Raw genomic sequence first — 26,692 nt, forward strand, 5'->3', positions numbered from 1 at the left:
CTTTCAGCCACTTCTGATTCTTTCGCTTGTTGTTGAAATACTTTTTCACGGAGATTTTTTTAAGCCAACAGGTAAGTTAATTAAAACAGGCATACTACTATAATTATTTCGATTTTTCCTTCCTTTTTTTTTTAATTTGTTAGTTAGTGAAGATATTTTTTGCGAACTTTTTAGCTTTTCTTTAACACAGTTTTTAAGATCCTTCATAGAACTGGTCTTTTCTCTTGTTACTATCGCTTTGTTTGAGGTGACCAAGGCTCTCGACGGATTACTTTAACCTACTTTTTGATAACTTTTATCAAAATGAAGACTTATTATCTTATTTCTAACTTTAAGATATTTCGTTTAATTCCTATTTTCACCTGAAATACGATGTCTTCACAAACTTGCTGCCACTTTCAATCCAAAATGGTCAAACATTGATACTCAAATCGTGTCGTTCGTTCTTTTCAAGTTCTGCTCCGTTTGAGAGAAAAAAAACCTGGTCTTTCTTCGTTCCTAATCTTTTTTTCACCTGAAATAAACACTTCTTATTACATTATACTTTTAGCAAATTTGAAAATAAACAGGTTTTTACGATTTAAAATTGTAACCACGTTCACATTAAACGTTTGAAAATGTTTTAAACAACATTTTACGTTTAAATGAGCGAAATACGTTATTGTCAAAGGTTTATTTGCGCTTCCCCCCTCACTCAACAAGTGGCGGCAAAACCCCTTAGGAGCTTTTTCCTTTTAACAATATCAACGGAATTAGATTTTCTTCTGTATTTCATTCTTCAGTACTTCTAGAATTAATACATACGCACAAACACACACACACACACACATATCTTTGTGTATAGACACACACACATACACATCTTTATGTATAGACACACACACACATCTTTATGTATAGACACACACACATCTTTATGTATAGACACACACACACACATATCTTTATGTATAGACACACACACATCTTTATGTATAAACACACGCACACTTTTAGTCTTTGAAGAAAGTTTTTAAAAATAATTTCTGAAGTAAAAAAGAAAATCTAAGCCAAATATCGATGCGAGTAGAAAGTTTGGAAAGAAAAATAAATAAAAACAGATGTTGATACCATACAGCAAGGGAACTATCTGGCCCCTTTTAAATACTAGGGACTACCTAACCCCTTACCCCTTTTATCTTTTTATTAGGAAAGTAATTGCCTTTGAATTAAGTTTAAAACTTTGTAAAAATTTGTTTTCGAGATGTGTAAAATTGAACAGCTATCGATCGTAGGAGCTGATCTACTGGATCCATATAAAGTGTTCAAACTTTATTGAATGTTTGAAAACGATCCTAATTAAAAATTAATATCTTTGCTTTGAAAGGAAACTCACTTCTATGAATTAGTGGGGTTTAACAGGGCTGTAACAGGCACTTAAATGGGTTTTTCTTCAAGATTTTATTGTTCAAAATTAATTCTAGGATTTATAACAGAAACCCCTCTCTCTCTGGGCAGTATTTCTCCCAACATGTAATATTTTGTATATATCAGACTACATGACCCAAAAGACCCTTCATTTACGACAGTGGGATCAGATTTTGGGGGAAAATTAGGCTGTTATTTCTAGCAGCGAATCGTCTCACTACACGGGCACCTTTCATAACATTGAAGTAAACATCACTATTATTTTGTAGTATATCAGTTCTGGTCAAGACACTCTAATCATAATCGGGATTTTAATCCTCGAATATGTCTATTAAAACAAGGATGATATGAATTTGAGAAAGATTTAACTGCAGGTCAAGGGTCCTTTTGAATTTTTTTTTTTTTGTGATACCAAGACAGTTGTCCTACATTGACGTCTCTTTGTAAGACCAGTAAACCCACCAGAAAAAAATAACCAACTCCCTCTCTCGTTCTCGAGAGTTCGTGCGGGAGTGTTTTAACTTTAAAGTTCCCAAACTTTTTCAGGCTGCCGCCCAGTTGACCCCAGGTCTCATTTCTAGCGCCTCCCATCTATCCCCCCCCCTTTGACCACCCTATTATCGTCCCCTGGATCTTTCCACTGCCCACTCTGGGAACCACTGTTGGTACTACTTAAGAAGAGTGGTCCCGGTGCGCGCACTCGCGTAAGCTAGTCGTGACTAGTCGATCCTTACTTAGTATTTTTGTGTTTTATTTACTTTGTTTAAAAAAATTATTTTGTGTTAAAAAAAATTATTTATTTTGTGTTTTATTTACTTTGCTAGGAGAGTCGTTGTAGGATCGACTAGTCACGACTAGCTAGCGCGAGTGCGCGCACCGGGACCACTCTTCTTAAGTAGTACCCCACTGTTTTAAAGCAAAATGGTTTTTGCTTGGTTTTCATAAGGCCTCTCATTAATCGATCACTCGTACAATCTACTCATTGTAATCTCTCTTCTCTTCAATCAATTAGCCTCTAATCAAATTGCTGAATTGACGGAACTCTTCTGCCGATCCCTGTATATTCCAAAGCTTAATTATGTCACCGTTCCCCCCCCCCATACGCAAAAACATTACTCTTTCACACCCACCCTATAAGATTCCCATATTCAGTCTAAATGCCACACCTCAAACATTGCTTTTTTAACAGCAACAAAACCACTGTTACTCCTGTCAAGAAAATATCATTGCACCACACCCTTTTAATCATGAGAAGCACTCGGCCAGAGCCATCAAAATTCCTCCAAATGTTGGGCCACAAGGAATCACCGGGGACCACATCCTGGTCCTTCTCTTCAGGAGCAGGAGACTTTTGGCCCTCTATAAAAGCTTAAGTGAGGCTCACAATTGATTATTGTTCTCACACCTGGACCAGTCCTGCTGCTCTGCACACACACATCCTAGACTGCAAATAGAAAACGGTCACCTGACTGATTAGCATAAAGTCACTCACGGACTTGTTCCAGCTTTGGATCCACATCTTACTGACTCTTCTCTCTCTCTTTCTTTTCTACCACGGCTCTGATGGCCTTTGCTCTTCAGAGCTGGCTGGATTCATACTACCTTCATCCAGGCACTCCTCCCCTCGTATTATCCTTGTTATGCCTTACTTTTTACTAATCACCCCATGCAATCCTTCTTTGACCACCCAGAATTCCTTCTCTCACTGTTGACCGACAAAGAGGTTTATTTATTAACCCTTTCATTACCAACCTGGCTGAAACTGGCTCTGGCTCTGTAGTACAAATGTTTTGTTTTCATAAGTTCTGAATTAAAATCTTCCACCAAACCTTAGTCACAATTTTTGTTCCTAACACTAGCTTAATGATAACGAAGTAATTTTACTAAATTCTTTGTTATATTTAAAATGAATTGTAAGAAACACAGAGCATCTCAATAGAAATACAGTAGCGAAAGGGTTAATGGTGTCAATTTTGCTTGTCTGGAAAGGCCTGCAAAGAAGGTTATGAAGCTGGTCCTTTCTCCCAGACCCAGTGAATAAAAACCTCAAATTACTGGCAGAATCCGTATAATAAGGTTGGACCGAAGGAGCATGGCTTAGTGGTTCGGGTATTCAGCTCTCGATTATAAAGTTGTGAGTTCAATTCCTGGCAGCGTATCGTGTCCTTCAGCATGACAACTGGCTCGGGAATGAAATTTGCTTGGGGGTGGGGAATCCAGGTTCAAACACCTTTACAAATAAGGTCCTTTTTTTTTCTAATTTTTTAAATTCTTGTTTCAGTCATTTGACTGCGGCCATGCTGGAGCACTGCCTTTTAGTCAAACCCCAGGACTTATTCTTTGTAAGCGTAGTACTTGTTCTATCGCTCTCTTTTGCTGAACTGCTAAGTTACGGGGATGTAAACACACCAACATCGGTTGTCAAGCGATGGTGGAGGTGACAAACACACATATATATATATATATGGCAGGCTTTGGTCGGCCCAAGGTTTTAGTACAAGACACTTGTCCAAGGTGCCATGCAGTGGGACTGAACCTGCAACCATGTGGTTAGGAAGCAAGCTTCTTACCACACGGCCACTCCTGTGCCTATATGTTATTTTTGTTCTTTGAGGAGAAACCTAATTCAAGGTCCTTTTTACAGATCCCTTTTCATTCACTGTTTCTAAACCTGAGAAAAGCAAGTAGTGGGTGCAAATTTTGATTTTGCACTTCACAGAAAGACATTCTTTCAATACGAAATTTTAGGGGTCACATGCCCTCTCCCTGCACACCCTGTTCCTGGGCCCGTGAGCAAGACACGTTGTGTTGTGCCAATCCACCCCAGCTGGCAAAAATGAGTAGTATCTGTATTTCAAAGGGCCAGCCTTGTCACATTCTGTGACGCGCTGAGTCTTCCTGAGAACTGTGTTAAGGGTACAACGTGTCTGTGGAGTACTCAGCCACTTGCACATTAGTTTCACAAGCAGGCTGTTCTGTTGATCAACTGGAATCTTTGTCATTGTAACCAACGGGGGGTGCCAGTTAACAAGACATCTAACTATCTCCCCCAAAGACATTTCTCATTTCTCCTCTCTTATCTCTGGCCCTCGATTGATCTGAACCTATGGAAAACAGCACTATGACCCTGCGACGCCGGGTCATAGTGCTAGTGCATGCATATACAGCTGCGTGCGTGCATGCGCACATACACGCGAGTTCTGTCCAAATCTCCGACCAATCACATACAGCTAGCTGGCATTCAATTGGCTGTTCAAGTTTCGGGCATTTTGATTGGGTTTTGGATAGAAAATTCACAAAAAAGTCACTTCTATTGATTTTTTTAATGGCTTTGCAGGGTGACTGGGGAAATGTAAAGATGTGCACGACCACCCTTGGACGGTTTTGAATGACTTGCCAGATTTGACTGGGCCTGATGAAGCCTTCTGGCTTCACAGACCCCAGTAGAACCGTCCAACCCATGCTAGCATGGAAAACGGACGCTAAATGATGATGATGATGATAGAAAGTGCGTGCCCTCTAACTGAAAAATTGTGGATTTGTATAAAGGACACACACACACACACATTTTGCCATTTATATATAGTGAGATGAGATTTGCAGGGTGACTGGGGAAATGTAAAGATGTGCACGACCACCCTTGGACGGTTTTGAATGACCATAGAAAGTGCGATCCCTCTAACTGAAAAATTGTGGATTTGTATAAAGGACACACGCACACACAGACAGACATTTTGCCATTTATATATAGTGAGATGAGATTTGCAGGGTGACTGGGGAAATGTAAAGATGTGCATGACCACCCTTGGACGGTTTTGAATGACCATAGAAACTGCGAGCCCTCTAACTGAAAAATTGTGGATTTGTATAAAGGACACACACACAGACAAACAGACATTTTGCTGTTTACATATATATATAGAGATGAGATTATTAAAAAAAAAATCTTGAGTTACTGTGAAATCTGGGAAAGGTTAAATATCAGCAAATACATGAGGAGCGATAACTAAAGTTATTATTTTTAACATTTCTCACTCGTCTCCTTCTCGAATGTCTTTTTTTTATTTTTTTTATTTTTAAATTGTTTTAAATGTGAGGCCTTTTAGTAAAAAGTCTGATCTGGAGATTTCTACGAAAAGCCAATCCTATTCACACAAACACGTTTTTGTTTTTGAGGTAATTTTCTGTATAAACAATGTTGTAAATCTTGGTGAAGTCAACTTCCACTTAAACAGGCGCATTCTAATCTGTGAACTCGAGTCGTCAGTTTTTAAACACCATGCCGCTTTTGTAATCATATTTCTGTTGAATTATACAGCCTTTGTTTTAATTCATCATCATCATCATCAACGTCTGCTGTCCGTGCTGGCATGCTAGAAGGCTGCGCCAGACTCCTGTCTGATTCAGCATGGCTGGATGCCCTTCCTAATGCCAACCACTGTAATGGGTGCTTTTACATGCCTTTGGCATGGATGCTATTTAAGCGACACTGGGGTGCATTTGTGTGACCCCAGTATCTGTCATGACTGAGATTTTGCTCAGCTTGATGGGTCATCTCATGCATGACATAATGCCAAGTCTTGGTCATTGCTTCCGTTAGACCTAACACTCGAAAGGAGCTCAGTCACTTTCCCTCAGTGAGGCCCAGTGCTCAAAAGGAGCTCAGTCACTTTCCCTCAGTGAGGCCCAACACTCAAAAGGAACTTAGTCACTTTCCCTCAGTGAGGCTCAGTGCTCAAAAGGAGCTCAACCACTTTGCCTCAGTGAGGCCCAGTGCTCAAAAGGAACTTAGCCACTTTGCCTCAGTGAGGCCCAGTGCTCAAAAGGAGCTCAACCACTTTGCCTCAGTGAGGTCCAGTGCTCAAAAGGAACTTAGCCAGTTTGCCTCAGTGAGGCCCAGTGCTCAAAAGGAGCTCAGTCACTTTCCCTCAGTGAGGCTCAGTGCTCAAAAGGAGCTCAACCACTTTGCCTTAGTGAGGCCTAGTGCTCAAAGGGAACTCAGCCACTTTCCCTCAGTGAGGCCCAGTACTCAAAGGAACTTGGCCACCTTTCCTCCGTGAGGCTCAATACCCTGGGGAAAAAAATTACAAAATGAAGAATTCTGTGAAATAATTGGCGTTTGGAACATTAATCAACATGAAATTCAAATGGAGGGTTTTCGTTTAAATCCCTTTCAAAATAGGGAGTTTGTATTCTACAGTTGAGTAATTTCAGGCAGATTGGTATCGAAAGGGTTAGACTAAAAAGGAACGTTTTTTTGATGGTTGTAATAGAAACTAGAACAATACAAAGACCATGGAATTTTTCTAAGCGCCATTAACAATAATGTTTTCAGCAAATATAATTTAATGTCAGAAGTTTTGTATATAAATGCATTTAACATGGATAGTATTGTTTGATACAATATAGTCACTCCACCAGATTGCTGTATAGGCAGCGAAATATATTTTGTATAGAACTCTTGATAAAAGAATCTGAGGGTGAGCTGTTGCGCTTTGTGTTACATAAAAGGCACCATTCGAGTGTGATCGTTACCAGCGTCGCCTTGCTGGCACTTGTGCCCGTGCTAGGAGGGTGCCAAGTGCACCATCTGAGCGTGATTGTTGCCAGCGCAGCTAACTGGCCTCTGTGCTGTGGCATGTAAAAGGGCACCATTCAAGCGTGATCGTTAGCAACGTCGCCTTACTGGCGCCTGTGCTGGTGGCATGTGTAAAAAGATTCGAGCGAGGTTGTTGCCAGTACCGCCTGACTGGCCCCTGTGCCGGTGGCACGTAAAAAGGCACCCACTACACTCTTGGAGTGGTTGGCGTTAGGAAGGGCATCCAGCTGTAGAAACTCTGCCAGATCAAGATTGGAGCCTGGTGCAGCCATCTGGTTCGCCAGCCCTCAGTCAAAATCGTCCAACCCATGCTAGCATGGAAAGCGGACGTTAAACAATGATGATGACGAAGATGTAGTTCTCCAGGAGATTCACCATGACACAGAATGCGAAATGGCTGGTTCTTTGAAGAAGAAATGTTACTAATTTTGCCAGCTGAGTTGACTGGGGCAACACGAAATAAAGTGTCTTGCTCAAGGGCGCAAGATGCTGCTGGGAATTGAACTCCCAACCTTACAACTGTAAACCGAAAGCCTTAACCATTAAGCTACACACCTTTATACTCTAGAGTAATATAGATCAAATGAAAGGACGTGAGCTGGCAGAAACGTTAGCACGCCGGGCGAAATGCTTAGTGGTATTTCATCTGCCACTACGTTCTGAGTTCAAATTCCGCCGAGGTCGATATAATCACCATAATCCGTCTGTCTGTCCTTGTTTGTCCCCCCTGTGTTTAGGCCCTTGAGGGTAGTAAAGAAATAGGTATTTCGTCTGCCGTTACGTTTTGAGTTTAAATTCTGCCAAGGTCGACTTTGCCTTTCATCCTTTCGGAGTCGATTAGATAAGTACCAGTTATGCACTGGGGTCAATGTAATCAACTTACTCCCTTTATCAGTCCCCTCTATGTTTAGCCCCCTGTGGGCAATAAAGAAATAAATATAGATCAAATGAAATATATATGAATGTCCCAATGAATTTTTTTCTTGTTTCATTCATTTGACTGTGGCCATGCTGGAGCACCACCTTTAGTCAAACAAATCAACACTGGGACATCAACATCGTGTGTGTGTGTATATATATATATATATAAAATTAAATAAGGGTAGAAATTGATATTAATCAATTAAAACCAGTAGCCTACCATATTTAAAAACATCCGAAGATTAAAAGATTTTTTACATACAAAATTTAGAGGATTGACCACTAAAAGTGGTCTATATTTAGCATACAGGCTGTCCACTTTTAGTGGTCAATCCTCTAAATTTTGTATGTGTGTGTATATATATACACACACACACACACATGATTAGCTTCTTTCTGTTTCCGTCTACCAAATCCATTCACAAGGTTTTAGTTAGTTAGTTCATTTTTTGGCTCAAAAAGCAAAAAGCAAGGCCACGTAAGGGGACATGGAGTTATGTACAGGGTGGTGTTCATGTAAAGAGTTCAGGCCGCTTGAGGTCAAGGGAGACTTTGAACCGAGCGGTCGTCGGCAGCTTATTCCACAGATCCGCAACCCGGACGGAGAAAGCCCCCTCTCCTTCGATTGAGATGAAATCGTCGCATATAGAGCTTTTCGGAATGACCCCGCAGCCGACGCTCTGGAGCAGGAGTGAAGAACAGCTCTTTCGAGAGGTTACACTTTCCACTTATGATGTTGTGAGCCAGAATGAGATCACCACGGCGGCGGTAGAGAATAAAGGTCGAGCGTCCTCAGCCTTTCTTCATGGTCAGCCTGAGGCTATAGAAGATACTTGCCCAAGGTGCCATGCAGTGGGACTGAACCTAGAACCTTGTGACTGGGAAGCACACTTTTTAACCGCACAGCCACTCCTGTGACTATACTCTTTTACTTGTTTCAGACATTTGACTGTGGCCATGCTGGAGCACCACCTTTAGTCGAGCAAATCGACCGCGGGACTTATTCTTTGTAAGCCCAGTACTTATTCTATCGGTCTCTTTTTTTTTTGCTGAACCGCTAAGTGACGGGGACGTAAACACACCAGCTTCGGTTGTCAAGCAATGCTAGGGGGACAAACATAGACACACATATACATATATATACATATATACGACAGGCTTCTTTCAGTTTCCGTCTACCAAATCCACTCACAAGGCATTGGTCGGCCCGGGGCTATAGCAGAAGACACTTGCCCAAGATGCCACGCAGTGGGACTGAACCCGGAACCATGTGGTTGGTTAGCAAGCTACTTACCACACAGCCACTCCTGTGCCTATATATATATATATTTGTGAAATGATGATATGAAAAAGTATTTAAGTTGTTGGCTACTAGAGTGCATGCAGGAGTAGCTGTGTGGTAAGAAGCTTGCTTCCCAACCACATGGTGCTTTTTACGTGCCACCTGCACAGGAACCACTCCAGCGGCACTGACGACAACCTCGCTTGAATGTTTCACATGCCACCAGCACAAGTGCTAGTAAGGCGACGCGGTGACGATCACGCTCGAATGGTGTGCTTAACGTGCCATCAGCATGAAGGCCAGCTTGTTGCTCTGGCAACAATCTCACTCGTATGGTTCTCTTAATGCTCCACTAGCAACGGATGCCAGTCACCGAGTTTGATTTTGACTTTGACTTCACTTGCCTCAACTGGTCTTCTTTTTTAAGGAGCAAATGCAAGAACACATTTAAGAATCTTCCACTCTACCATTTTTAGGGATGGTGGAATCCACCCAGTGGCCCTCTTGTAACTGATGATGGTGATACTTGTGGTGCATCAGCTAGGGTTTCTCGTCCCCAATCTACGCAAGATACACCATGACACGGTCAAGATATCACTGAAATATTTCTGTCAGTTGACAGAGTCCAGATGTATCTGAAATAATTACAAGGTACATTCCAGTTATTTCCAGACTTTTTCAGGAGAAACTCTTACTCTTTACTCTTTTACTTGTTTCAGTCATTTGACTGTGGCCATGCTGGAGCACTGCCTTTAGTTGAGCAAATCAACCCCAGGACTTATTATTTGTAGGCCTCGTACTTATTCTATCAGTCTCTTTTGCCGAACTGATAAGTTACAGGGACGTAAACACACCAGCATCGGTTGTCAAGCGATGTGGGTGGGTAGGTAGGGGGACAAACACAGACACACAGACATCTATTAATTTCAGAGAAGTTCAAAACTGTTCTCCTTCAAAGTAGAATCGTCTGACTTCAGTGCCTTTGTTGTTGCTCTCCAACCACTTAATAAATTCCACTGTGGAGGTCCCCCAAAATGGAGAGGTGTCTAGGACCCTTGTCATAGCCGCCTTCATCTTCAAAGCAATTGTCTCAGAAGTTCTCTTTGGGGAACAACTAAAAGTTAGAGAGAGCAAGGTTGGGACTGTAGGGAGAGTGAGGGGTAGTTTTGAAGCCCATCTCTATCCAGTAGTTGCTTACCAGGGTACTCATCACTGAGCACTCTGGGGACAAAATAAAAAAATAAATGCGCCCTTTTAAAGCCTAGCCAGGCTCATGGGCCCAGTTTCAATGACATATGTGTTCCCCAGCTGGATGGAACGCCAGTCCATTGCAGCATTACTCAATTTTGCCAGCTGAGTGGACTGGAGCAATGTGAAATGGAGTGTTTTGCTCAAGAACACAACGTGTCGCCTGACGGACGTTAAATGATGATGATGATGATGATGATAAAATTAATTTTAAATGTAAGGAAGAATTTCATAATATAATTTTGTCCTAATTAAGTTGGTGTTTGAAACCTAAATTAGCACGAGATTCTGATGGGAAGTTTTAATTTAACAATTAGTTTCTAGTAACGCTGCCGTAATCTCTTTTAGAGAGACTTAGTAATTTTAATATTTCTATTATAGTTTTAATTTAGTTCAGTTTAAAACCTGAAGTTTGCGTTGTCATAGAAACAGGGATGGTTTCAGGTGGGTTGTGATTACCGTATGAATAGCACAGGTGTGGTTATGTGATAAGAAGTATGCTTCTCAAACACATGGTTCCGGGCTGTCATAGAAGTGGGGATGGTTTCAGGTGGATTGGGATTGAAGTATGAACAAATAGCACAGGTGTGGCTGTGTGGTAAGAAGTATGTTTCCCAACCACATGGTTCTGGGTTCAGTCCCACTGTGTGGCACCTTGGCCAAGTTTCTTTTACCATAGCCTCAAGCCAACCAAAGCCTTGTGATAGGATTTGGTAGATGGAGGCTAAAAAAAGCCTGTTGTATGTATGTGTGTGTGTGTGTGTGTGTCAACGTCCTTGTAACTTGGTGGTTCAGCAAAAGAGACTGATAGAATAAGTACCAAGCTTTTCAAAAAAGAAAGTACTGGGGTTAATTTATTCAACTAAAAATTCTTCAAGGTGGTGCCCCAGCATGGCCACAGTCAAATGACTGAAACAAGTGAAATATAAAAGATTGAAGTATAATTAGAGAGGCAGACTTTCCAAATGTTGAAAATGCTTTAGATAAATCCTAAGAAAGCCTCAAAAAGCCGAAACAAAATACAGTAACCCCTTGGCTATTACAGGGGTTATGGTCCAAAACTCCCTACAATAGATGAAAATCCGTGAAGTAGAAACAGTACTGTACTGTATATTTTTTTTTATTATTTTTATAATTTGCATGTATTTATTTTATTATAAATGCAAAACAATACTATGGAGGAATTGACGTAAGATTAACCCTTTAGTTACCACCTCGGCTGAAACCACCTCTGGCTCTGTAGTACAAATGTCTTGTTTTCATAAGTTCTGAATTAAAATCTTCCACCAAACCTTAGTCACAATTTATGTTCCTAACACTAACTTAATGGTAACTGAGTTATCTTACTAAATTCTTTGTTATATTTCAAATTAATTGAAAGAAACACAGAGCATCTCAGAATAAATACAGTAACGAAAGGGTTAAATAATAAACCGCAATAAGTGAACTGAGATATGGCGAGAGATTACTGCCCTTTTTTTGTTTTGTTTTTTTGTATTTTTGAGGTTGAAAATATTCCTTCTGCAAAGAATGTGCACACTTGTTAGGAAATCCAGTGTTGCTTGGCAAATATAGCCCATGGTTTGGTTTTCCTCTTTGTAGACGAGTATCCTAATAAATCTGTATAAAATAAATAAATGCACCCTTTTAAAGCCTAGCCAGGCTCATGGGCCCGGCTTCCCGGTTTCAATGGTGTATGTGTTCCCCACCTGGACGGGACGCCAGTCCATCGCAGCATTACTCATTTTTGCCAGCTGAGTGGACTGGAGCAACATGAAATGAAGTGTTTTGCTCAAGAACACAACGCGTCGCCCGGTCCAGGAATCGAAACCACAATCTTACGATCATGGTGCTGACACCCTAACCACTAAACCACGCTCCTCCACAAATAAATCTGTATAGTGACTTTGAAATACAGTATATTATTGGAACCACTTATATGGTTATTGTTTACTTAAAAATTTTGTTTGGATATTAAATTATAAAAAGAAACAACAGCGAGGCATTCCAGCCATGACAGTCCAGTCAAGATATTTTTAATATCGTTTTATGTCTGTTTACCATGGGTTGGACAGTAGTTTCTGATGATGGAGGGGAAAATGAGAGCATTGAATAGGCACAGTGGTTAATTTAATAAATGGGTGGTGAATGGGTGTCGAAGGACAATGGTTGGTGGGGTGTTGTGCACTGTGCCCCTTTTTTAAGTATTTCACCAAACTCGCCAGGGAGGTTGGTGCTTCTGCAGAATCCCCCTATATCGTCACTCAACATGGTTCTTCTGTTGTTTTTGTCAGAGCTAACACCTTGAGGTCACCTGAAGTTTTCTTTGGTCTTCCTCTTCCACAAATGCCATTCACCTCAGACTATTTGGTATTTTCTCACCCTGCTGTCCTCCACTATTCGCATCACCTCTTCATATCATCCTCTCCTCTCTCACAGATTTTGTTTGGTCCCCAATCAAACTTAGTTTGTCTCTCAGTTCATTTGTGCTCTGGCATTCATACACATTAATATTGATGCATCTAGCAAAACCTGCAGGCTTCATCTCTCTCTCTATATATATATAAATGGCAAAATGTCTGCATGTGTGTCCTTTATACAAATCTACAATCTTTCAGTTAGAGGGCTCGCACTTTCTATGGTCATTCAAAACCGTCCAAGGGTGGTCGTGCACATCTTTACATTTCCCCAGTTACCCCTCAAAGCCATTAAAAAATCAATAGAAGTGACTATTTTGTGAATTTTCTATCCAAATCCCAATCAAAATGCCTGAAACTTGATACGCCAATTGAATGCCAGCTAGCTGTATGTGATTGGTCGGAGATTTGGACAGAACTCGCGTGTATGTGCGCACGCATGCAGCTGTATATGCAGGCACTAGCACTATGACCCGGAGTTGCCTGGTCATAGTGCTAGTTTGTTTCTAATCCTTGCAGGTCTTCTTTATTTTAAGGCCAGGTTTGGCTGCCTTGAAGTAGCACACTTCATACACAGGCATCATATAATCTGCCCTTAACACTGAGAGAAACCCTTTGTTGCCAGCAGTGGTAGTAGCTCTCTGAACTTTCTTCAACCAGGCTACCATACTTTCAGAACAGTTGCCTCCTCTGCTCATTTGGTTGTCCAAGTAACAAAAGCTATCAATGATTCCTTGGAAGCCATCCAAACATTCTAGAGAATCTGTTTGCCAATTTCTCTTCATGCTTACTGCTCCAGGGGACTTGTTGCATATGAAATCCATCTTCTCTGTTAATCTGAATGCTCTTCCACTATATCTTCTGTTTGTCCACTCAAATGTTTCAAAGCTAATCTCTCTGTCAGTTCAATATTGTTCCAATGTTCGGCAAGGCATCATCTAAAATACTAAATCAAATTCGATGACTGGCATCCATGCTAGTGGGGTGCAAAGAGCACCATATGAGCGTGATAGTTTGACAGAGCGGCTAACCGGCTTCCATGCCAGTGGAACTTAAAAGGGCACCATTCGAGTGTGATCGTTACCAGCGTCGCCTTACCGGCACTTGTGCTCATACTAGTAGGGTGCCAAGAACACCATCTGAGCGTGATTGTTGCCAGAGCAGCCAAGTGGCTTCCGTGCCGGTGGCATGTAAAAGGTCACCATTTGAGCGTGATTGTTACCAGCATCGCCTTACTGGCACCTGTGCCGGTGGCATGTGTAAAAAGATTCGAGCAAGATCATTGCCAGTACCGCCTGACTGGCCCTCGTGCCGGTGGCATGTAAAAAGCACCCACTACACTTTTGGAGTGGTTGGCGTTAGGAAGGGCATCAAGCAGTAGAAACTCTGCCAGATCAAGATTGGAGCCTGACGCAGCCATCTAGTTCGCGAGCTGTCAGTCAAAATCGTCCAACCCATGCTAGCATCGAAAGCGGACGTTAAGTGATGATGATGAATGACAAGGAAGTGCTGGGATGGAACAGAAACCGATCCGTTTCATCTCACAGACACATTCGGCCCTGCACCAAATCTCATCATACTCTCTTTACTCTTTTACTTGTTTCAGTCATTTGACTGCGGCCATGCTGGAGCACTGCCTTTAGTCAAGCAAATTGACCCTGGGACTTATTCTTTGTAAGCCCAGTACTTATTCTATCGGTCTCTTTTTGCCGAACTGCCAAGTGACGGGGACGTAAACATACCAGCATCGGTTGTCAAGCAATGCTAGTGGGACAAACACACATATATATACATATATATGACAGGCTTCTTTCAGTTTCCGTCTACCAAATCCACTCACAAGGCTTTGGTTGACCCAAGGCTATAGTAGAAAACACTTGCCCAAGATGCCACGCAGTGGGACTGAACCCCGGAACCATGTGGTTGGTTAGCAAGCTACTTACCACACAGCTGCTCCTGCGCCTATGTTGAGAGTTCTTGATGTTTCGATGCATCGATCACTTCATCCAAATGGTTCGATTGTTTTATGACCAAGGAGGTCAAGTGTTGCACTGAGGCCAACTGTGGTGTGGGACCATATTTTCATTGTCCATCACTGCTGTACTGATTGAAACAATTAACCATATTCATCGTCATCATTTGACAACTGTCTTCATTACAGGCATTGGTTGTACTTTAAATCCAAAATTCCTATTCATCCTCCTCGACGACCGCTTGGTTCAAAGTCTCCCTTGACCACAAGTGGCCTGAACTCTTTACATGAACACCACCCTGTACATAACTCCATGTACCCCTACATGACCTTGCTTTTTGCTTTTTTGAGCCAAAATTAACTAACTAACTAACTAACATCCGCCTTCCATGCTAGCATGGGTTGGATGATTTGACTGAGGACTGGCGAACCAGATGGGTGCGTCAGGCTCCAATCTTGATCTGGCAGAGTTTCTACAGCTGGATGCCCTTTCTAACGCCAACCACTCCGAGAGTGTAGTGGGTGCTTTTGAAGTGCCACTGGCAAGAGGGCCGGTCTGGCGGTACTTGCAATGGCCACGCTCGAAATTGGTGCTTTTTACGTGCCACCTGCACAGGAGTCAGTCCAGCAGTGCTGGCAACGACATCGCTCGAATGTCTTGTTCACATGCCGGTGAGGCGAGTGGAGAACCTTTTAACTATAACGGCTTAAATTGAAAGAATTCTACATCCTTGATTGTGATCTGTGAGTTGCAGTATGCCAAAGACAACGCTGTCCAATTCCACTGAATTCAATTTCCATACCATGTCCTATACATTCTGAAAGGTCTTCATTGTTCTTAGGATTGGATTCACATCAAAAGACTAATGGCGTAATCGGTTGTCATCCTGGAAACATAGTCCGTAGATTAAGGGATACCACAATGTTGTGCATCATCATGATTTAACATCAGTTGTCCATGCAGGTATGGGCTGGATGGTTTGACTGGGGCTGGCAAGCTGGAAGGCTGCATCAGACTCCAGTCCGATTTGACATGGTATCTAACTGGATGCCCTTCTTAACATCAACCACTCTGAGGGTGTAATGGGTGTTTTTATGTGCCATCGCTACAGGTGCCGTTTGCATGACACTGGTGTCTGCCACAACTGTGATTTTTGCTTGGCTTCATGGGTCTTCTTCTCAATCATTGCCTCAGTGACGTCCAACATGCAAAAAGTGCTCCAAATTCTTTGTGTACCATGGGGAATGTCACAGAAAGAGATTCTTTCTCTCTCTTCTGCATTTCAGGGGACTACCATTCATATCCTCTTATAGTTCCTGTCATGTGCTGTTAACAAGGCCCCTGCAAGGAACATCATCATCCATCATTTAACATCCGTTTTCCATGCTAGCATGGGTTGGACGGTTCAACCGGGGTCTGGGAAGCCAGGAGGCTGCGCCAGGCTCCAGTCTGATCTGGCAGTGTTTCTACAGCTGGATGCCCTTCCTAATGCCAACCACTCCATGAGTGTAGTGGGTGCTTCTACATGCCACCGGCACAGGTGCCAGGGGAGGCTGGCAACGGCCACGATCATCGGGGGAGTCTATAAAATCCTGCAGAACATCTCAGAAAATCCCACCTCCATTTGTGTTTATGGCATGTTTGACCTCGGTGTCAGCATCCCAAAAGTGAAGACTGTTGCTCAGTCACTTCTCACAGTCAAAAGTAGTCTTTGAAATTACTTTTGCTGGTGAACTGTTAAAGACGTTACATCCTTTTGCCATCACAGCTGCTGAGTCTTTTCTGACCCCTGTTTGGGTTCTGACGACAGGGACCTCAAACATTTTGGTGTATCAAGTAATTGAACTCTCTCTCTACTGCTCTATGGATGGTATGTCAGCTAGAGAAGAGATTTTAATGCGTTAAGAATGTGATTGACCCTAAACATCAAATGAGACAACAGTGATGTTCAAGAAAGGATTTGAAACCCCTGATGAAAAACATGAGCTGCAATAATCTGAGAGACTGTAAAAATAGGACAAAATTTATATTTGATCTCAACCGAAGCAAGGCTCTATAACCTCACTACCTAAAAGTTGTTAGATACAAAAATACTCCAAGAAGTTCTGAAATCTAATCTTAAAGATCCTCTTCCAGGAGGGTCACCTCTGAAAAATGCTTTTGTAACTCTTGAACAACCAGACTAAGGACTAGAAAACTGTAAATACTGGAGATTACATTTGTCATTGATAAACTGGAGAAAAAAAAACAAAATTGGAAAGGAATACGTTGAAAGACTTCTGGAACAAAGGCCATTCCCAAAGTGTCAGTTCTGATTCCAATTTAGTCAGTAACAACTCACATCCGATGACTGGCGCCCATGCCAACCTCCCTTCATTGGACACTAAACTCTGCTTGCGAAGACCTGTTGGGGCAAGTGAAATCGAAATTGAACCAAATCCTATGACTGGCACCCAACCGTTGCCAGTGCCGCTGGACTGACTCCTGTGCAGGTGGCAAGTAAAGAAACACCGTTTCGACCCTGTGCTTGAGGAAACCTATTGAGTCAAGTACATCAACATCAAAAATCAATGGAAATTGTAGTTGTGATCCCTGTGCCGGTGGCATGTAAAAATCAACCATCCGAACGTAGCCAATGCCAGCCTTGACTGGCTTTCGTGCCAGTGGCACGTAAAAAGCACCAACCGATCGTAGCTGTTGCCAGCCCCGCCTGGCACCTGTGCCAGTGGCACGTAAAAAGCTCCCACTACACTCTTGGTGTGGTTGGCGTTGGGAAGGGCATCCAGCTGTAGAAACACTGCCAAATCAGACTAGAGCCTGATGCAGCCTTCTGGCTTCCCAGATCTCAGTCGAACCGTCCAACCCATGATAGCATGGAAAACGGACGTTAAATGATGACGATGATGATGTTTCAAGCTTTAGCACCAAGCCAGCATTTTCAGTGCAGGGATTAATTTGATTCTCTTGACTGGTACTGATTTTATTGACCTCAAAAAGATGAAAGGCAAAGTCGACAGGTGGAATTTGAACTTGGAACGTAAAGGTGGACAAAATGCTTCTAAGCATTTTGCCTGATGCGCTAACGATTCTGCCAGGTTTCCACCTTTACTCACCTGAAATGTTAGAAGGTAGCTTTTAAAATAGAAACATCAATAGCAATAAAGAAATCCTGGAATCTCCGAAATAGCAAAGAAATATTTTGAAAATACATTATCACCCTCTGAAAATGAATGCTCCCTTTTTCAGTGAGGGGTGGGGAGAGTCTTTCATATATCCTATCTTTCTAGTGATAATGCCCCCTTTGCTATAGGGAATTTTAAGTCATACCTGTCACCCTTCTAGTGTCTGTTTCATACCCCTGTTCCTCCTTGTGATTAATTTCAGATTCATAATAACGTTGACCCTTTTGTTACCAACCTGGCTGAAACCAGTTCTGGCTCTGTAGTACAAATGTCTTGTTTTCATAAGTTTTGAATTAAAATCTTCCACCAAACCTTAGACACAATTTATGTTCCTAACACTAGCTTAATGATAACTAAGTTATCTTACTAAATTATTTGTTAAATTTAAAATTGATTGAAAGTAACACAGAGCATCTCAACAGAAATACAGTAACGAAAGGGTTAAATGATTCTCCCATTTCACCAAACTCTGGTTACTTCTTTGACATTCCCTCAATGTCAAGCTCCTTAACTAACCTTTAGTTACCACCAACCATCCTGGATACTTGGCCTACATCATTTCAACACCTTAAAATTGTTCCCAATCTTACACCTATTTCTTTACTACCCTTAAGGGGCTAAACACAGAGGACAAACAAGGACAGACAAACAGATTAAGCCGATTATATCGACCCCAGTGTGTAACTGGTACTTATTTAATCGACCCCGAAAGGATGAAAGGCAAAGTTGACCTTGGCGGAATTTGAACTCAGAATGCAGCGGCAGACGAAATACCTATTTCTTTATTGCCCACAAGGGGCTAAACACAGAGAGGACAAACAAGGACAGACAAACGGATAGAGTCGATTATATCGACCCCAGTGCGTAACTAGTACTTATTTAATCGACCCCGAAAGGATGAAAGGCAAAGTTGACCTTGGTGGAATTTGAACTCATAACGTAGCGGCAGACGAAATGCCACTAAGTATTTCGCCCGGCGTGCTAACCTTTCTGCCATCTCGCCGCCAATCTTATACCAACAGACAATGAACCACATCAACAAACAGAAATCTATCGAATGCCCTCATTGAGTAACAAGGGCTGGAAGGGTTCACTGGCCCTTCCAACAATTAAATTCTTATAACACTATGACTAACACACCACAACGAATGCCACTTTGTTTCCTCTTCATCATTTGCTCCTCTTTTATACTCCCACAGTTTATTTCCCCTTGCAACGGCCTCCCTCAGACTCTCTTACTTGTGGTGGCCACCCTTTTCTACCGCAGGAGTGGCTGTGTGGTAAGTAGCTTGCTTACCAATAGAATAAATACCAAACTTAAAAAGTATAAGCACTGGAGTTGATTCATTCAACTAAAACCTTCAGAGCACTGCCCCAGCATGGCCACAGTCAAATGGTTGAAACAAGTAGAAAATAAAAAGATAAAAGGTAGAAAAATTAACTGAAAATGCCCCCCCCCTCTCCTGCAAAATTGCCCTAAGATTCTTGGCACTGTAGACATTATGGGTATTTCTGGAATCCCTCGGATGCCCCTGGATAAAAAAAAAATCCAACTTCATAATGATTAACCATTTAGCATTCGGATTACTCATATTTAATCCTTGTTTTGTTTACATTGCTTTGAATTAATTCTACATTAATCTCATAGCTGCAAGATTTCAATGTGTGTGTGTGTGTGTGTGTGTGTGGAGGTGCAATGGCCCAGTGGTTAGGGCAGCAGACTCGCAGTCATAGGATCGTGGTTTTGATTTCCAGACCGGGCGTTGTGAATGTTTATTAAATGAAAACACCTAAAGCTCCACGAGGCTCCGGCAGGCAGGGAGGGTGGGCGAACCCTGCTGTACTCTTTCACCACAACTTTCTCTCATTCTTTCTTCCTGTTTCTGTTGTTACCGTATTTCAAAAAGCCAGCTTTGTCACACTCTGTGTCACACTGAATCTCCCCAAGAACTACTTTTAAGAGTACACGTGTCTGTGGAGTGCTCAGCCACTTGCACAGTAATTTCACGAGTAGGTTGTTCCATTGATTGGATCAACTGGAACTCTTGTCATTGTAACCGATATAGTGCCATAGTTATATATGTTGGCGTTAGGAAGGGCATCCAGCAGTAGAAACACTGCCGGATCAGATTGGAGCCTGGTGCAGCCTCCTGGCTTCCCAGATCCCAGTCGAACCATCCAACCCATGCCAGCATGGAAAACAGATGTAAAACGATGATGATACACACACACACACACACACACACATTGTTCTATTCTATATTTCTGAGACGAGGTATTATGTACATTTTTTTTTCTTTTTTCCTTTACTTGTTTCAGTCATTTGACTGCGGCCATGCTGGAGCACTGCCTTTAATCAAGCAACTCGACCCCAGGACTTATTTTTTGTAAGCCCAGTACTTATTCTATCGGTCTCTTTTGCCGAACCGCTAAGTGACGGGGACGTAAACACACCAGCATCGGTTGTCAAGCAATGCTAAGGGAACAAACACAGACACACAAACACACACACATACATATATATATATACGACGGACTTCTTTCAGTTTCCGTCTACCAAATCCACTCACAAGGCTTTGGTCGTCCCGAGGCTATAGTAGAAGACACTTGCCCAAGGTGCCATGCAGTGGGACTGAACCCGGAACCATGTGGTTGGTAAACAAGCTACTTACCACACAGCCGCTCCTGCGCCTTATTTACATTGGATGGATAGGTGTCCTCATCTTGTTTGTTGTTACAACAACGTTTCGGCTGATGTACTCTCCAGCCTTCATCAGGTGCCCTGGTGGAATTTCCAACCCAACCTCTATATTTGCCAATGGGTATATAGAGTGGTGGATAAGTGCATAGGCTACTAACCCTCGGGTTCTGAGTTCAATCCTAGGCAGGGGCTGGGAAATTATATCAACAGAAAAAGAATGTCTTAGGAATGAGGACAAAGTACCCCATTAGCGAAAGGGTTCATCATCATCGTTTAATGTCCATTTTCCATGCTGGCATGGGTTGGCCGGCTTGACTGAGGTCTGGAGAGCCAGTGGCTGCACCAGGCTCCAATCTTGATCTGGCAGAGTTTCTACAGCTGGATGCCCTTCCTAGCGCCAACCACTCCGAGAGTGTAGTGGGTGCTTTTAAAGTGCCACCGGCATGAGGGCCAGTCAGGTAATACTGGCAATGACCTTGCTCGAATATTTTTACATATGCCACCGGCACAGGTGCCAGTAAGTCGACGCTGGTAACGATCACACTTGAATGGTGCCTTTTATGTGCCACCGGCACGGAAGCCAGTTGGCTGCTCTGGTTACGATCACACTCGGATGGTGCTCTTGGCACCCTACTAGGACGGGCACAGGTGCCAGTAAGGCGACGCTGGCAACGATTACACTCGAATGGTGCCTTTTATGTGCCACTGGCACGCAACCAAAGAAAACATGGAAGGGACAGGTGGAGGAGGAGATTGGCAAGGTTGGCTTGAGGATGAAGGACTGCCAAAAATGGGCAAGATGGTGTGAGAGCAGTTGCTGTAAAAAGTGAGGTAAATCTGGCCACCCCCTCCCGTTAATGGGGACAAACCCGGATTCAAAATATTGGAATTCATTCATAGAAGTATCCTTTATGTTTAAAAATTCATAAAATGTTATATTTGACTTTGTCATGACCCTTTAGGCCTGCATGGGTTGAACGGTTGGATTAGATAGGAACCAGTGAATCCGAGATATTTGACTCCAGTATTTCAATTTTGGTGGATGGAAGCACTCCGTCGGTTACGACGACGAGGGTTCCGGTTGATCCAATCAACGGAACAGCCTGCTCGTGAAATTAACGTGTAAGTGGCTGAGCACTCCACAGACACATGTACCCTTAACGTAGTTCTCGGGGATATTCAGCGTGACACAGAGTGTGACAAGGCCGGCCCTTTGAAATACAGGTACAAGAGAAACAGGAAGTAAGAGTGAGAGAAAGTTGTGGTGAAAGAGTACAGCAGGGATCACCACCATCCCTGCCGGAGCCTCGTGGAGCTTTTAGGTGTTTTCGCTCAATAAACACTCACAACACCCGGTCTGGGAATCGAAACCGCGATCCTACGACCGCGATCCTACGACCGCGATCCTACGACCGCGAGTCCGCTGCCCTAACCACTGGGCCATTGCGCCTCCACTTCAATTTTGGTATGGTTTATATGACTGGTTGCTCTTCCTAATGCCATGATATGTCTGAAATAATTCCCTTGTAACGTGAGTTTTTAAAGATTCTTGTTAAATTCCAAGAACAGCAAGCAATTTCAGAGCAGCACTAATACTATTTTGAAATTTTACTGTAAACATTTTCTTGAAAATCTGTTTTTAAAACCCAAATTTTAATCGTTTCAGATCCAAATTCAAAATGGATGGTGGATCTTCAGAAAACTGTATGAAATATATTCTTTTTTTCTTTAATTTGATCATCTTTGTAAGTAGAATTTTACATATTTAAAAATTGTCATTAAATTGTTTTACTTGACGATCAGTTACCAATTCTGCAATGATTTTATTTTTTTTTCAGATCTTGGGTATTGCTGGTGTTGCCCTCGGAAGCGTCTTGCTGGCTAGAAAGGACCTTTTACTAGAGGGGCTTGACGAAATTAAAATTGAAGGTGTTCTTGATGGCTTTGATAATGAGACGATTAAGGCTGCTGCCATCGTTCTGATAATTGCATCTGTTGTTGCTGTATTTATTGCATTCTTCGGTTGCTTTGGAACATGGAAAGAGAACATCTGGATGCTTGGAACAGTGAGTATATTACCTGCTTTCTAAATAAACTAGGTAAATAGAAACCTTCGAACAGAGACGTCAGTGGCGACACCTGCGGTCTGACTGCACTATATTGACATGGGGCAATACCCCGAAACGCATCTGTAGCTGTCGGACTGGCAGTGTGAAGCGGCTGACCTCCCTTGTTCGAAGGTTATAATGGATACAGATCGTGTATCAATAGCTATCTTGATGGCGGTGGCCTCATGGAGCTGACCAGCTGCAGCGATTATTCTTATATCTATAAGAATGCCATATTAATATGGCGATAACAATTAATTTCAAGTAAACGCTGCCGCAATCTCTATTATAGAGACTTAGTAATTTTTATATTTCTATTATTGAGAGTTTTTATTATTTTTCCTTATAAAATAGGTTTGGGATTTGCATGGTAAAGAAATCCTAGGCAGGAAAATAAGACAAATTTGTCTTTTGATTGGAATGTTAGTTGGTTAATTAGTTAATTTTTTGGCTCAAAAAGCAAAATGCAAGGCCATGTAGGGGGACATGGAGTTATGTACAGGGTGGTGTTCATGCAAAGAGTTCAGGCCACTTGTGATCAAGGGAGACTTTAAACCGAGCGGTCATCGGCATCTTCACCATCTCGTCCGGCAGCTTATTCCACGGATCCGCAACCTGGACGGAGAAAGCCCCTCTCCTTCGATTGAGATGAAATCGTCGCAGGAAGAGCTTTTCGGAATGACCCCGCAGCCGATGCTCTGGAGCAGGAGTGAAGAACAGCTCTTTTGAGAGGTTACACTTTCTGCTTATGATATTGTGAGCGAGAATGAGATCACCATGGCATCGTCGTTTTTCTAGAGAATAAAGGTTGAGCGTCTTCAGCCTTTCTTCATAAGACAAATTCTTGAGACCAAGAACCATGCGGGTAGCCAGCTTCTGGACTCTTTCGAGATGCTATATATTTATCATACATATTTTGGTACTTGTACCTTTTCTTCTTGGGACACAAAACTCTGCTTGCGAAAACCTGTTGAGGCAAGTGAAATCGAAATCAATCAAAAATCAATGGAAATTGTAGTTGTGATACCAGTGCCGGTGGCACGTAAAATGCACCAACCGATCGTGGCTGTTGCCGGCCTCGCCTGGCACCTGTCTCGGTGGCACGATAAAAGCACCCACTACATTCACGGAGTGGTTGGCCTTAGGAAGGGCATCCAGCTGTGGAAACACTGCCACATCAGACTGGAGCCTGGTGCAGCCTCCTGGCTTCCCAGACCCTTGTCGAACCGTCCAACCCATGCCAGCATGGAAAACAGATGTTAAACGATGATGATGTAGCAAACACGGTGATGTAAAATCTGAGTAAAATACCTTTTGTTTGTTTGTATATGGCACCTGTAAGGTGTTTGCAGATGCCTTACCATTCCACAGATAGGTGTATCCGTAACTTAATTTCTCAGGTAGAATTAGTGTGACAATCTGTCATCATCATCGTTTAGCGTCCGCTTTCCATGCTGGCATGGGTTGGGCGGTGCAACTGGGGTCTGGGAAGCCAGGAGGCTGCACCAGGCCCAGTCTGATCTGGCAATGTTTCTACGGCTGGATGTCCTTCCTAACACCAACCACTCCATGAGTGTAGTGGGTGCTTTTTACGTGCCAGGGGAGGCTGGCAAACGGCCACGATCGGATGGTGCTTTTTACGTGCCACCGGCATGGAGGCCAGTCGGGGCGGCGCTGGCAACGGCCACATTCGGATGGTTCTCTTATGTGCCACCGGCATCACAGCTACAATTTCCATTCATGTTGATCGATTTTGATTTTTGATTTTGAATGTGAATAGCTACGTCTTTCAATTGCAGTTCTTTCATCTGTCATCTGCTCAGTTTCACTTGTGAGCTTTGGGTCAATTCAACGCTATAGAAAAAAACATTTGCTCAAAACGCCAAGCAGTGGAGATGAACCTAGGGCCTCATGGTTCTGAAGCAAATTTAATCAGTTGGTCGTATGTTATAGGTGTATCTGTTTCTTTATTACCCACAAGGGGCTAAACACAGAGAGGACAAATGGATTAAGTTGATTACATCGACCCCAGTAACGGCAGACGAAATACCTATTTCTTTACTACCCACAAGGAGTCAAACACAGAGAGGACAAACAAGGACAGACAAACAGATTAAGACGATTACATCGACCCCAGTGCGTAACTGATACTTAATTTATCAACTCCGAAAAGATGAAAGGCAAAGTTGACCTCGGCGGAATTTGAACTCAGAACGTAACGACAGACGAAATACCGCTAAGCACTTAGCCCGGCGTGCTAACGATTCTGCCAGCTCACCGCCCTTCCTTGCAAACATAGTAATCCATTAAGGTGCATGTTGTTCAAAGGAGTGAGGTGGGGTGATGATGTTACCTTGGATTCGAACAAGGTTGGTTCTAAGAACAGCAACCAGCAGGAGAAAACTTGGCACCACACCCCTTACAACATGGCACCACAGCCCTTACAACATGGCACCACAGCCCTTACAACATGGCACCACAGCCCTTACAACATTTCCCTTTTTTAACCCAGTCATTCTCAAGGGGTTATATGACACTTGGGGATCCATGTAAGATTTTGTCGATAAAAATTATCTGCATTAAGCTGTTTACAGTATACAAAATAAGTACCAGTTGAACACTGGGGTCCGATGTAATTGACTCTTCCCCATTTCCCCCAATATTGATTATTATTATTATTATTATTACTCAACATTCTGAGTTCAAATTCCGCTGAGGTCGACTTTGCCATTCATCCTTTTGAGGTGATAAATTAAGTACCAGTGCCACACTGGGGGGGGCGATGTATTAAACTAACCCCCCCCCCCCCGCGCCCACCAATTTCAGACCTTGTGCTTATAGTAAAAAGGATTATTCAAAATAGTTTTTGTTACAACGTTTTTTCCCATTTTTCTCACTGCAATCAGTACTATTTGAACCTATGTCTTTTATTTTCCAGTACAGTACAATAATGACCATTATCCTTGCTCTACAAGTTGCTGTCTTCGTAATGATCGTTGTGGCTCGGCCAAAGGTAATTAGAATTAATTAAGAAAAACCTGATTATTTTTGATACAAATGAATCCAGTTTTAATTTATTACATATCTTGTTTTATGTTCACTTTTTTTATCAGTGATTGTTGCCGGAGCCACTGACTGGCTCCTGTGCCAGTGGCATGTAAAAAGCACCATTTGAGCATGGTCGATGCCTGACTGGCTCCTGTGCCAGTGGCACATAAAAACACCATTCAAGTGTGGTCATTGCCAGTGGCATGTAAAAAGCACCATTCGAGCATGATCGTTGCCAGTGTTACCAGACTGGCTCCTGTGCCAGTGACATGTAAAAAGCACCATTTGAGCATGGTCGATGCCTGACTGGCTCCTGTGCCAGTGGCACATAAAAACACGATTCAAGTGTGGTCATTACCAGTGGCATGTAAAAAGCACCATTGAGCATGATCGTTGCCAGTGTTACCAGACTGGCTCCTGTGCCAATGGCATGTAAAAAGCACCATTTGAGCATGGTCGATGCCTGACTGGCTCCTGTGCCAGTGGCACATAAAAACACCATTCAAGTGTGGTCATTGCCAGTGGCATGTAAAAAGCACCATTCGAGCATGATCGTTGCCAGTGTTACCAGACTGGCTCCTGTGCCAGTGGCATGTAAAAAGCACCATTTGAGCATGGTCGATACTGACTGGCTCCTGTGCCAGTGGCACATAAAAAAACCATTCAAGTGTGGTCATTGCAGTGGCATGTAAAAAGCACCATTCGAGCATGATCGTTGCCAGTGTTACCAGACTGGCTCCTGTGCCAATGGCATGTAAAAAGCACCATTTGAGCATGGTCGATGCCTGACTGGCTCCTGTGCCAGT

The 26,692-nt window shown here is 42.7% G+C and overlaps 1 protein-coding gene across 1 annotated transcript in view; it reads left to right on the top strand.

The window, feature by feature from the left end:
- Positions 1–25,929, top strand: part of LOC115209162 (CD81 antigen-like) — a 26,014-nt gene extending 85 nt beyond the window's left edge. Inside the window, exons 1-4 of the mRNA XM_029777388.2 lie at positions 1–71; positions 22,397–22,475; positions 22,569–22,796; positions 25,777–25,929. The exon at positions 1–71 is cut by the window's left edge and continues 85 nt beyond it. Of these exons, the coding sequence (XP_029633248.1) occupies positions 22,410–22,475; positions 22,569–22,796; positions 25,777–25,869 (387 nt within the window). The 5' untranslated portion in view covers positions 1–71; positions 22,397–22,409 and the 3' untranslated portion in view covers positions 25,870–25,929. The remainder of the gene's footprint in view (positions 72–22,396; positions 22,476–22,568; positions 22,797–25,776) is intronic.
- Positions 25,930–26,692: the final 763 nt, after the last annotated feature.

Source organism: Octopus sinensis, linkage group LG3 (genome assembly GCF_006345805.1).
Source record: "Octopus sinensis linkage group LG3, ASM634580v1, whole genome shotgun sequence".
NCBI lineage: Eukaryota > Metazoa > Mollusca > Cephalopoda > Octopoda > Octopodidae > Octopus > Octopus sinensis.